Raw genomic sequence first — 14807 nt, forward strand, 5'->3', positions numbered from 1 at the left:
TCTACACAAACCTAGCGCACTGTGTTGAAAATCTGGGCATTGTGTCAACATCGTCTTTCTAAGCATGACGTACACTATTATTGTTTCCAAGTCTGTGGGGATCCGCAAATGACCTGTGTATCCCTCAATTGTTCAGTTGTCCTTCACCATGGTAACACCACGCCGAGCTCTGCGGCCGTACCCTTTGACCCGCTAAGAGAACAGCTTGCCTCTACGGCTCATCCGGGAACTTCATCTAGTCACGTGACCTCAGGTCTGAAGAGAACAGGGGATCGCCATTTTTGTTCTGAGATTTACATGGTATCTAACTGGAATTCCGGCAACAAGAAAACAACAAACCCCTGATTCAGACGTTCCCAATGTGATCCAAATGGTTGATCAATTATCAGGAGTCACGTAGATCTACCGACTGCCTCAACTGTGTCCGCCTTTGGCGAAGTAAGAACCGAATTGAATGGCGAGTACGGTTGCCAAGTTTGCGATATACAACATCAATAATGAAGATTTCTTGAGCTCAAGAAACATTTCAGAAAGTATGGAAGAAGATGTTGTTTTGGAGCAACTTTCTGATGACAGATTTCAACAAAGGTCGGACATTCTTGATTACCTTAGAACGGAAGTTCGTAAACATGGCGGTAGGATACAATTTCAAAACATGTCGGCGTTGTTCAGGGGTCTGTCAAGAGCTCTTGCGGACTCGAACTGGACCGTTCGGCACCAATGTGTCCAACTTATATCGGAGATGATAGCAGGACTCGAAGACGAGCTTGACTCTTGCATGTCAACAGTCCTTCCAAAATTGGTATCCAATATCGGCGACAGCAAAGTAGCTCTTCGCAAAGCTGTCATCCAAACGTTACACCTGTACATGAAACATTCGTCAGATGTGCAGAATGTTTTCCATGCTATAGTGGAACATGGGCTAGAGAGTCCCAGATCCGAAAGTTAGAGCAGAAACAACCATAAATTTCCCATTGTTGCTGACCGCTGAATTCGCTAAACAAGACTTATTTACAATTACCCAAGCTCTAGCGAAGAGACTGCCACGGAAATACGGAAAATGAAGAAAACAAGATAGCAATCATATCGCTTGAGAGAATCCGTTCTCTCGTCGGAAATGAAGTGTTCGATGGTTACGTGCAAAGGCTGTCAAAGCCCACCAAACAGGTCTACTTACAGCTGACCGAAAGGGAAGAAAATGGCTACGACGGACACGTAGACGTCAACCTAAACAGCAGTAAAGGTGTCTTAGGTAGTGGCACCCCATGGAAACATGGACATAGTCGTGATATTGACAATGTTGGGAAGAATCTAGAGTTTGGTATCATACCGAAACACACAATGGATCAGCTACTGGATCAAAATGATTTACGTGTTAGAGCTCAAGGCATTGAAGAATTGCGTGAAATTGTGAATGACCTGCCCGAATTGACCCCACTCCTTCCACATATACTGGCATTCATCAGTTTTCTTTGCAATTTACTGGATGACGTGAACTTCAAAGTTACCACTGTAACATTGGATATATTTGGTAAACTTGTTTTGAAATTAGGACAGGGGGTAAAACCATACCTAAAGTCTCTGATGACTGCCCTTACCAAACGACTCGGTGACAACCAAATTGTCATACGCCAGGCCAACATGAAAGTTCTGATGCACTTGATGCAACTACTTACACCTAAACCTATCCTAAATCTATTGACTGATAGTTTGCAACATCGAAACTCAAGAGTTCGGGGGAAGCCCTGAATGTTGTCATAGCATCATTGTTGACATTTCCTAGCTATGACTTCGATCTCGGACAGTTATGTCAAACCATTGCACACACATTGGTAGATCCCAAAAGGAAAGTCCGACAAGCCTCCTTGGAAGCATTCGCCGTCCTAGCCCAAGCAATGGGTCCGGGCAGGCTTCAGCCCCTTGTATCTGCTGTTGATAGTGTGGAACTCAGCATGGAAGGTGATGGGGTTATGGCAGCCGTGCAGGCACGGCTTGCTAGACGACAACTCCCAAGACTGAACAAAGATGGTCTTGTTGAATACTCTATTCCGCTACCAGCATCTGCAACTACAAGAGGGTCTCCCCCAAGTGCCGACATCGAGTGGATTATGGCAGCTGCCGGCGGTGGAACAAGCAGTGCCAGGGAGAGGACTCACAGTGAACAGAACAGAGAACTGTCTCAGCCCACATCTGCGAGGTCTTCATCAGGACACCATGAAAATATCGGTCCCACTCCAGCTCCTCGGCGATACCATAGTGCAGGGAAGAATAGGAAGAAATTGCCATGGGAGGAACTCCCAAATGAAGACGATGGTGTAGAATTGGAGAAATTAGAGAACTCAAATCAAAGAAACCACCCCAATAGTGCACCATCTCATGTAAGTATAATCTTAGAATTGCAGCACATGGTTTATGACTGTTCATTGATTAATACCTAATCAAAGTATGAATCTTCGTAAAGAAATTCAGGTTGAAGGAACATGTCATGTGACCTGTTTTAAAAAGTTTCAGTTTTTAAACCACATGGGTACTCTTTAAAAAAATCTACAAATTTTCAAAAATGGTTGAAAATGAGTCACGGTGTGAAAACACAGGGAACTGGTGACAGCGATATTCAAGTTAAACTGAAATGGTTTGCAAGAAGGCAGTTCAGAGGAAACATTTAGCGTATTCAATTACATAAATTTGGTACTAGTGACTGTGTGTTTTGAGAGATATAAAATGTGTACGACAGTCTCTGTTTTGAAAGAAAATTACATTTAAAAAAGTTGAGACAATATTATAGATCTGTGCAAGAAGTACATAAGCTAGTTATTGCCATTGTGTCAAAATTTCTAATTATTCTGATGCACAGCTTTAAAAAGATATGCAAGGAAACTTGTTGGAGTGGGATCATTACGTTCTGGCAAGTGCATGTACAACTGGAAAATTTGAAATAATTTGACCTGAGGAAAATAAGCACCTGTGAATTTCATCCTCCGCTCTAATAAGCAAAAAGTGATAACTAAAATTTGTTAAAAAGGGTCAAGAATAGAAAGTGTGCCATCCACTGTAAATCTGTTAAATTGTAAAGTTGACTATGTCATTGTTTGACGTGACTTGGTAAGGGGCGATTTCCATTCAAGTGTTTGCATAACATCACAGAGAAAGTGTAGTGCAGCACTGAGGCCTGGATGGATTAGTAACTAGGTGCATTTGCAATGCACTTTTAGAAATCTTATGTGCCATAAATACATAGAGCTCAGACAAGGCAACAGTTCAACATCAGTGATTTCATGACAGTTGAAAAGAAAAACAGTGGTATCTTATTGCATGTTCTGAAAAAAAAACTGTAGGAAAAAATTTGTGGGTTTCTCATTAGTGTTGATACTGTTTGAATTATTGATGGGACGTGGACAAGTTGATCTTTAGTTCACTCATGCAGATCAATAAATTGAATAAGGGTCCTCCAACAGTTGCATACAGATAACCATAAATATTTAATGTTGCTACCCCCTCGATGCCGGTTCACAGTGGTACTTGCAATGTATGAAAGGCAAGTAGGGACACTTCCTGTGGGGACATAACTTTTTCAAGGTTGACTTCTGAAACTGGTATCAGGTTAACCAGTGACACCACTTGTGCTGCTTTTTGCCTAGGTGTAAATTCTGAGCAAGTTGTCCGGTATCAAGCCATTATAACGGTATCTTCAATGTGTCACTTTCATTTATTTGAATTTTATTTGAAAAATGGTTGCCATCCTACATTTGTTGTCAGTCTATAAATAAAAAACTTGTTTTCTGTGTGCAAGTCACGGTATTTGACCATCGCCAGCCAAAGCACACCTCTAAAGAATGAGCTCACATGAAATACTAGTAGTATGTGACTTAAACAGCTTTGCTTTGGCCGCTCAGCAATAACACTCAAGGATAATTTGAATCGCCATTAGCAGACAGTCATAAAATCCAAAGGTAAACTGGAAAGACGTTGGGATTGGATTGTTTAGCGACAATCAAAGGCTTCTACAACAATCAATCGTTCCAGTTTTACAACTCTTCATGAAATGCTTACATAAAAGCATTCTGTAAGACGTCAATATTCTTCCTTTCACTCAAGGAGAATATATATGGGCTAACAAAAGAACAAATCAGTCACCCTCAACAGAAATGTTTTATATGGGGCAACAGTGCTGAAATGTGGTACAGGAGTATCGTACAGTGTGCAAGTTGTGGATGGATGTTTGACCCATTGTTTAAAGCGCAGTGGTCGTCGCGCTGCGCGTGCGTGGTTTTTTTTGTTGATAAACATAAATTTTTGTAAACATAAGTCTTCTCAACTTCAATAGGAGTGAGATGGGAACAGTCCCCCACTCTGTTAAGGCCTTTGTAAGACTCAACATCATGCAATAGTAAAATATTAAGATCGAAAACGAACTTCAGTGGTGTATTTCTATCTATAAACTCGTGTAGAGCTACGAACATTGGGACACTACACTCAGCACATTATGTCGCTGAGTTTACTGCACGCAGACACAGTGAACAAAAAGGTTTGATCGCGCGCGATCACGTTGGTTGTACACAATGCTATGTACAGTACAGTGAAAATACATAACTAAAATGATCAACGTTGCCTATATATGTAGACCAGCAACAAGCACAATGCCTAACACAAAAATTACACTCAAGACCATGATCGGCAAGCCAGAGCAGGACACGGGAGATGTTGTTGGGAGACGGTCACTGCGTTGACGTACACGGATATAGAGAATCCGGTCCCACAACGTACCGGCCCGCGACGACTTGGCCCACAACCAACTGTTGATCACCATGTCTTACTTCTCCTAGTATTACGTGGTAAGAAATAGTAAAATGACAGGAAACAATAGACAAAACGAGCGGGTTTTCGCGGCATTTGGCAGGAAAATTGCACGGCTACACCGTGCATAGACGTATCGAGAGATCCTGTGCACCGGCCCTGTGCACGGTCATGGCAGTGATCCAACCGCTAGCTGGTGTAGGCCTACCGGTGATGGGCAACGTCGTTGTTGTACCTCCTGATTGCGGGTAGGTCTGAATCCTCTTTTCAAGTGAGATAACCCCCCACATAACAAGAAGACCTATGAAAGGTCCTTCGCTTGACTTGATACCTGTACTCGGAATTCTCGTTTGCACCCCAAAACGGGGTAAACTTTGTAGTTGAGTTGGATTCTCCACAGCCGAGTGAAGCGCGCCATAGACCCGGTTTGACACGGACGTTCATACAGACCACGGAACGGAACAGATGCAGAGATGCTTCTTGCTGCAGCGGGCATTGCTCTGCGAGCTGTAGATTTCTGTAGTTTGGGTTGTTGTCTTTGTACTCCTGTCGGGCCTCTTGAAATGAAAGCTCTCGTCCTTGCTAGCGATGTCGAAAACAAGAGCCCGGTCGTTTATAGTCTGTTGGCGTATACATGCGTACATGCGTACGTCTCGCTCTATGGCTCGAGCGATAACAGTAGCCGAGCCCCATTCAACTGATTCAAGAAAATCATGAGCAAATGTGATCTCAATCCAGCGTGCAATTATTGTTCAATATTCAGCAGATATTTAACTTAGATTTATCGCGTGTTACATTTGGTTAGTTGGTATACATGTGACAGATCAGCCGCCATTTTTACAAGCGGCAATATCGCAAACATTACAATCAACCCGTAACATGTGCGGCGTTCTTGGATTTGTTTACAACAGAGGGGGGACCCCCTCAGGAGGATGCGCAGCGCGACGACCACTGCGCTTTAATCTCTGTAGAGCTACATCAGGCAGTTACGGTGGCCCAAAACTACCTGTTCTCCGCATTCAAAGTCTGCGTCGCAATCAAATGTTTTTCTCTCACATATGTCTCTGCATTCAAAGTCTGCGTCGCAATCAAATGTTTTTCTCTCACATATGTCTCTGCATTCAAAGTCTGCGTCGCAATCAATTGTTTTTCTCTCACATATGTCTCCGCATTCAAAGTCTGCGTCGCAATCAAATGTTTTTCTCTCACATAAGCTTATGTCTCCGCATTCAAAGTCTGCGTCGCAATCAATTGTTTTTCTCTCACATATGTCTCCGCATTCAAAGTCTGCGTCGCAATCAAATGTTTTTCTCTCACATATGTCTCCGCATTCAAAGTCTGCGTCGCAATCAAATGTTTTTCTCTCACATATGTCTCCGCATTCAAAGTCTGCGTCGCATTCAATTGTTTTTCTCTCACATATGTCTCCGCATTCAAAGTCTGCGTCGCAATCAAATGTTTTTCTCTCACATAAGCTTATGTCTCCGCATTCAAAGTCTGCGTCGCAATCAAATGTTTTTCTCTCACATATGTCTCCGCATTCAAAGTCTGCGTCGCAATCAAATGTTTTTCTCTCACATATGTCTCCGCATTCCAAGTCTGCGTCGCATTCAATTGTTTTTCTCTCACATATGTCTCCGAGGTATGCCTCAGTGTACGTTATTCCGCGAAGCATAATTTCTATCGAACAGCGCTATTGACAACGACGAACATTGTATCAAGTTATTTTCAATAGATTATCGATCGAAAATTTGTTTGGACGGGCCGGGCGCTCGTGTGTTGAGGTCACGTCATAAACATTTCCACAATAACCCATATATTGACTTATACACTTAAATATCAACATTGAAGGTATCCGTTGGTTTCCTGTACTGAAATTAAATCGATGACAATTTTTTTAGTTTTGGTGATACTTTTACGTACGTTTCGGCACATTTTGGCGCACCTCGGCGTAGTTTGGCATTGTGAACGGGGGGGGGGGGGGGACTACACGCGAGTGAGCGAGACAACAATGTATCAATTTCGGACAAAAGGATATCGATCGATAACGTTCACTGCACGATTACAGTGGAGACTCTACGCCCGTTCGCCTCTGTTCTGTGTTATTCTTGCAGTTTACTGGGATTTTCATAGTTAATATTCGCCAAAATTTGGTATAAATTACAACAACCTGACTGGTATTTGGTCTGTATAATTTAGAGACGCTAACCGATTAAAATGGGTCAATATTAGACCCTGATTCTGCATATGCAAACGCTGTAAGATCGCCATTTTATTGAGGGCAAGAGCAAAAATTCAGCGATCGGAAAAATAAAATGCAACTAAAACAAGTTTCGTCGAGAAATTCAAAAAAACTAAAACGACAGCAATTTTGTATATATATCAAGAAAACACCGTGCCACTTTTCACTATAATTGGTTCAGAATTGAGAAATTTGAACGAGCGATAGTTGTACGGTCTGTTCTGTACATTAAACGCAATTGTTTTCTATGGGAAATCGAGCAGAGTAGACACATCGTAAAATGAAAAATACATCTGAAAAAAACCGTTGGTTTAACTTTTCATTTCGCTGTTATTTTTTATAATATTTGGTATGACACATATCATGAAGGGTAACTAAAACTCTATGGTTTTATTTTTTTTGTTTCCCTCTTTTTTTATGAAATGACGAGTTGAAGATCGTTTTGCTGTTGACTGTGTTTTTACTTGATTTTGCATATGTCTCTTATCGCTTACGTATTTTTGGAATTTCCTTGTGAAATTCTTCCCAAAATATTATAATTGTAAGGGCAGCATATACGGGAAATAGGACCTGTTGCTCTTTCATTAATATTTAGATGTGCAGCAAGGAAATACGGCGAAATTTTCAACATGACGCGGGAGGTGAAATTGACTCTCCGAACGCGCACTCCACGTAGTGCACTACGGCCAAAGGCGCCCCATTTTGTACGGTATATAGCGTCCCGAATTTTTGCCACACATACGTGGAGTGCGCGTTCGGAGAGTCAATTTCACCTCCCGCGTCATGTTGAAAATTTCGCCGTATTTCCTTGCTGCACATCTAAATATTAATGAAAGAGCAACAGGTCCTATTTCCCGTATATGCTGCCCTTACCATTATAATATTTTGGGAAGAATTTCACAAGGAAATTCCAAAAATACGTAAGCGATAAGAGACATATGCAAAATCAAGTAAAAACACAGTCAACAGCAAAACGATCTTCAACTCGTCATTTCATAAAAAAAGAGGGAAACTAAAAAAAATAAAACCATAGAGTTTTAGTTACCCTTCATGATATGTGTCATACCAAATATTATAAAAAATAACAGCGAAATGAAAAAGTTAAACCAACGGTTTTTTTCAGATGTATTTTTCATTTTACGATGTGTCTACTCTGCTCGATTTCCCATAGAAAACAATTGCGTTTAATGTACTGAACAGACCGTACAACTATCGCTCGTTCACATTTCTCAATTCCGAATCAATTATAGTGAAAAGTGGCACGGTGTTTTCTTGATATATATACAAAATTGCTGTCGTTTTAGTTTTTTGAATTTCTCGACGAAACTTGTTTTAGTTGCATTTTATTTTTCCGATCGCTGAATTTTTGCTCTTGCCCTCAATAAAATGGCGATCTTACAGCGTTTGCATATGCAGAATCAGGGTCTAATATTGACCCATTTTAATCGGTTAGCGTCTCTTAAATTATACAGACCAAATACCAGTCAGGTTGTTGTAATTTATACCAAATTTTGGCGAATATTAACTATGAAAATCCCAGTAAACTGCAAGAATACACAGAACAGAGGCGAACGGCGTAGAGTCTCCACTGTAATCGTGCAGTGAACGTTATCGATCGATATCCTTTTGTCCGAAATTGATACATTGTTGTCTCGCTCACTCGCGTGTAGTCCCGCCCCCCCCCCCCCCGTTCACAATGGCGCCAAACTACGCCGAGGTGCGCCAAAATGTGCCGAAACGTACGTAAAAGTATCACCAAAACTAAAAAAATTGTCGTCGATTTAATTTCAGTACAGGAAACCAACGGATACCTTCAATGTTGATATTTAAGTGTATAAGTCAATATATGGGTTATTGTGGAAATGTTTATGACGTGACCTCAACACACGAGCGCCCGGCCCGTCCAAGCAAATTTTCGATCGATAATCTATTGAAAATAACTTGATACAATGTTCGTCGTTGTCAATAGCGCTGTTCGATAGAAATTATGCTTCGCGGAATAACGTACACTGAGGCATACCTCGGAGACATATGTGAGAGAAAAACAATTGAATGCGACGCAGACTTGGAATGCGGAGACATATGTGAGAGAAAAACATTTGATTGCGACGCAGACTTTGAATGCGGAGACATAAGCTTATGTGAGAGAAAAACATTTGATTGCGACGCAGACTTTGAATGCGGAGACATATGTGAGAGAAAAACAATTGAATGCGACGCAGACTTTGAATGCGGAGACATATGTGAGAGAAAAACATTTGATTGCGACGCAGACTTTGAATGCGGAGACATATGTGAGAGAAAAACATTTGATTGCGACGCAGACTTTGAATGCGGAGACATATGTGAGAGAAAAACAATTGATTGCGACGCAGACTTTGAATGCGGAGACATAAGCTTATGTGAGAGAAAAACATTTGATTGCGACGCAGACTTTAATGCGGAGACATATGTGAGAGAAAAACAATTGATTGCGACGCAGACTTTGAATGCAGAGACATATGTGAGAGAAAAACATTTGATTGCGACGCAGACTTTGAATGCAGAGACATATGTGATAGAAAAACATTTGATTGCGACGCAGACTTTGAATGCGGAGAACAGGTAGTTTTGGGCCACCGTAGGCAGTACTGTAATCAAAATTAGTTCAAATTCAGGTGGCAATCATTTCATTAAAAAAGTGTGACCATTAATAATAATAGTCAGTCTGTACCTGGGATGTGATCAAGCAAATTGCAATGCAAGCACAACTGTAATGAAAGGGACATGATTGAAACAGTCGTTACAATGTCTGTACAATGTCATGCTGTACAGACAACAGTCAACATTACTGCCCTAATGAAAACATTTGTGTAATCACGTGCTATGAAAATTGTGAATTTTTCTGTTGCTTGTCAAATGGGATGTGCTTACATGTTATCCATTTTTGACTGATTTGAATTTTGTCAAACCTATGTTCCCTTGCAAGGGTGTCTCAAAACACTGAAACAAATTGAAAACAATGAACAATAATAGGTGTGTTAAATCACATGTCCATGTTGAGAGCACTTGTTGGCATGGCATATAAAATCATGTGTAACATGTTGGAGCACAGACCCTCGAGAAGAGAATTTGAATGTCAAATTGAAATTGATCAGACTCAATGAAATCACCCTGACAAGTATGAACTGTAACCCCCCAGCAAGGAAAAGGATTAAATTAATCAAGAAATACATAATGGTAACTAAAGCGTAGGATTTAAAGTCTAGGTGTGACAGGAGAGATACAGGTTTCAAGGAAAGGTTACTCAGTGTAAACTGTTTTGTGTTTGTAGTGGGACTTAATTTAGTACCACAAGGCCTTGAAGGAACCTGTATGTCCTGTGTCAGTGAAGTATAATCTAGCATTGACCTTTTATGTGTAAAAAGTTAGACATCACAGTGGCCGACATTTGTCCATACAGCCAGCTTGTATCTTTGAACTTTTTCCAACAAAGGCAGATTTTCTGCGTCATAAGTTTGCATACATGCTGTACTTTTGATGATTGTGTTGTGAGATGAGCTCTGCTTGCCACGTACATGTACACATTTGTGTTTTTTGCCGTATTGTGACCAGCTACAAAGGGAATAAGAAAGAGTGTTGTTCATTGTAAAGTAGGCTCAGACGGCTCCCCATCAGCAGCCTGTGAAACGTAATTCTTTCGAGGCACCCTTGGTAGCCATTGTACAACCAATATGGGTTGTTGGGACAATGCAGCCTATTTAGGCGAAGCCAGATATGAATAGGGATAGTCCATGACAACAGGTCCACTCAAAGCCAGGGGAGGTCATATTCCTATCTGTGACCCCTTACCCGAGGACAAACTACATGTAGCTTGTTTATTATAGAGACCTATAATCAGTGTCAACCTGAAACCATACGCCCAATGGTAGACATAAAAACAAGCACAGATGTGTTGTACATAATAATATTTTGAAGTCGCAAAAGGAACAAAAGAAGCAGCTGCAATTGGTACTGTACTGGTTTACAGATGAAAGCAAGTCTGTCTTTATTGTTTATTCACATATGTATTTTTTGGACTGCAGCTGCTTTATCCATAGATCTTCCAGACAAACTCTGAATTCACTCAGCAGAAACTTTTGTAGTATAGCCTAGGGCATTCATCCTTGTAGTTGAAGTCTGCATTAAAAGTTTATGGCAGCCAGCAAAATGTAACATTCATTGTTTCCACAAGATATTCATTGATTGAGATCATAAGTAGATACATGTATGTCCTGTGGAAACAAGAAGCTACTAAAATATTGTTGTAGCCCGACTACAGTGTAAATGAATTCTGATAGGATACAAGTGGTACAGATGATATGTGTTTAAACAGCGATTTTGATTCGTACATTGTATATCAATGAGCAAAAGTTACATGTTTTATTACAGATGAAAGTCATAACACTTTTCATGTACCAACCAACCATGCTGATTTATTAGCGGTGTCATTTCAAAAAGTGTAATTTCCTCATTGTTTATGCACATGGTCACCATAGTCATTGGTTTTTAATGCCAGTCTTTTGTCTGTGTTGTCACTCTGTTGATGACGTAGGGGAAAGTGGAATGACCTGTCTCTTTGTGAATTATGATACCTTAGGGGGAATCGAACATCCGTCAATAAAACTGCACTCACGATGACAGATTTTGAATACTATCCTGCGTGGGAGAGAGAGTAGTCATCAAATTATACATGGATGGCAACATTCTCTCTACATTGTAACTATATATTATGATGAACATCAGTGTTTTAGGCTTTTTTTCGTCAAGCAATATGTAAAAGCTGCAGCTACAACTTGAATAATGTTTGCTGTTTGTGAAACAGCTGTTCTTGTTCTACATATACGCCTGAAATCATATAGAAGTGCCTAGTGTTCAACATGTCAACAGATTCAGTGTGTACTGTATGTCCAGTATTATCGTTGATACCTAAATTTATTCCCAGACTAAGAATACATTTGTCAGCTGTGATCATTGTACTCAAACTAGTCAAAGTGTTTAGTTTACAAGCTGAAAACTTTGTGTTTCTTTATATTTTAGGGAGCTTAGAGAACAGAAGAGCGTAATTTACTTGTTGATAAAAATTATATACCAGTATAAGTTAAAAGCAGCCCCCACAATTAAAACCATGAATAATACCTGCTGTATTGCTTGATATGGGACTGTATGTACATCAACATAAAATTTTTGTGACACAATTGCAATTCGGTGAAAATTTGATGTGAAATTATGCTTACACAATGGTTACAAGATTGCAGTTTTTTTTTGTGAAAGGTGAATTAAGGTTTGTCAAAAATGTTGTCTCTAAGTTTAAGAAAAAAAAACACTTCCAATTTGCATTCCTGTATTTGACACAACCAAGAATATACATGTACACTGTACATGTATATAATGTTGCTTGTGTACAAGAAAATTGTATGCTTGCAGGAATTACTCAACAGATAGTACCTTGTGTTGAAGGGGATTTTCTCATATCAAACAGTTTCAATTCTAAACAGTAAAAATCAATTTAATATTCATAATTTACTGAATGTACCTATAAACACAGTGAAGAGTAAATAGTGCCTAATTTATATGTGAAAAAAATGCCTCCCAAATACAAAACTCCCACAGTTTTATACTCAACTCAACTCTACTCAACTCTGTTGCATGTGTTTATTGTCACAATTGAAGTCCTGTCTAAAAAAAATTCACAGCAAATGCCAGCGTGTCATCTGATACCAGATGGGCCATCGATCACTGATACTATCTGATAAAGTGATATTTTTCTACCACAAATGATGTTGTCTGTTGAATTGATGTCATCCTTTTGGGTGCTGTTTTGTAGTCATAGTGATTGTTATGGTGACGCAGGTATGTTCGCTAAACTTTGCACGTTTCCATTCTAGGGACTATATAATAGCAAAGGGCATGTTCGTCAAAAACATATGGGAGCCAAATTTTAGTTTATAATATTCACAAAAAATTGTTTGAAAAAAAACTGATCAAAGCCCATGTACTATATTAGGGTAGAATTTAGGCAATGTAATGACAATACTCAACTAATCATCAAAAGTTACCTGGTACATACATGTATTACGTACTAAAATTGTTTACAACTTCTTTGACCGTTCATAGTTTATCAGTATGTGCAGTATCTTTGCTTTGATTCTCATTCATTTGCATGGCATTTAATGCAATTACAGTCCGAGATTATAGGTACGCATAGATTGTGGGGTCTACATAATTCTATTGCTAACCACAGTAAGTACGTGTGTGCCATACCTTGACTAATTATTCAAATTTTTCATGAAATATTTTGTTGATGGCTTTATGCCATCCCAGAAGTTTCAGTGCCTGTGTTCTGTCTTTTGTGTCAGAAGATTAACCTTTCCATTACTGCTGTGTAGTACAATGTATAATTCTGCCATTTGCAACACGTTTATGTAATTGTTGTGGTCAAATTAATGGGTGTACTGATATACAGAAGTAACAGAAATAGTCGTGTGGAAAATCTTACAATATACAGCACAGAAAAAAAAACTGTTGATGTATTCAATTTTAAAACCCTAAATCAACAGCAGATTTTCGGTCACCTGTTGACCATTTCATTGAAATTGTATTAATTGCAATCACAGCATTTCTCAGTAATTATTCCCTGAAGACAAAAAACAGGAAAACAAGCGTGAAATGTGAGTGTATATACTATGTTGTGAGAAGTGTTTAACATAAAAATTTTGCACATTTATGCTGAATAATGCCAGTATGGTTTCACAGAGAGTAGAATCAATGATGAATTCCAACATACACATTTACATTCCTGTATTGATTATTCACTCGTATTATTGAGTCGCTATGCTGACCCACTTTTGTTGTCATTACCACGGATATATCAATAAACTCAGACCTAAATATCGGGAGACATTAACAAATTTTAACTAAATGATTTCAAGCTGTTCCTAAACCACATATTGACACAAGCTCTCATCCAAAGGTAATGCATGGGCAATATTTCAACAGTTGTCACAGTTTTTCATATTTTAGTTGATAAATTAAGCATTAATTGATATTCAGAATGCCAATGGTAAAATACTAAATTATTCCCCTTATTTTGTTGAATGCCATTAGCCTGTAGAAATTACTGTGGTCAGCAATGAGTTTTGATTTTCTTAACGCTTGAGTAAATGAGAGTGTGATATAAATGTATATCCCTAGAATTACTACTAATTGGATATCAAGATATTACTAGACTTTACTTTTCACAATAAAATTATAGAATAATTGCAGTAATGTACATGTAGCTTATAATACACTGTAAATCTCTGAGATCCCCAGACTTCTATATAATTCACACAAAAATATGCACTAGAAAAGGTATATGTAAATGTCTGAGATCCCTTAGACTTATATAATTCACACAAAAATATGCACTAGAAAATATGTATTAATAACTAGTTTTACACATAATTATAAAAAAACAAATGATAGTGAATGATGGACAGTACATGTATGCCTTGTCTAAAAGTACAATTCATGCTATGTCAATGATTGTCATCAGCTTTACGATGTTTTAACAGTTGAAACTTAAATTTACTTTCATAACTCTGCATTTGATGCAGTTACTTCTATTCAGTCTTCAAAGTGTGTCTCTAGTGAGGCACAAAGTGTGGTAGAAATAGCCATATTTGCTCAGGGACATGCATGAAAAAGTACTTTTTGAATGGACAGAGTCTATCTTCGGTGTGTATACGGCTCATTCAACTCAATGGTTTTC

The 14807-nt window shown here is 39.1% G+C and overlaps 1 protein-coding gene across 1 annotated transcript in view; it reads left to right on the top strand.

Moving 5' to 3' along the window:
* The first annotated feature begins 235 nt into the window (after window positions 1-235).
* The window catches only part of LOC139148820 (TOG array regulator of axonemal microtubules protein 1-like), a 34809-nt gene continuing 20237 nt past the window's right edge, over window positions 236-14807 (top strand). The window contains exon 1 of the mRNA XM_070720252.1: window positions 236-2378. Coding sequence (XP_070576353.1) covers window positions 1896-2378 — 483 coding nt within the window. The 5' untranslated portion in view covers window positions 236-1895. The remainder of the gene's footprint in view (window positions 2379-14807) is intronic.

This window comes from Ptychodera flava, chromosome 14, assembly GCF_041260155.1.
Source record: "Ptychodera flava strain L36383 chromosome 14, AS_Pfla_20210202, whole genome shotgun sequence".
Lineage (NCBI taxonomy): Eukaryota > Metazoa > Hemichordata > Enteropneusta > Ptychoderidae > Ptychodera > Ptychodera flava.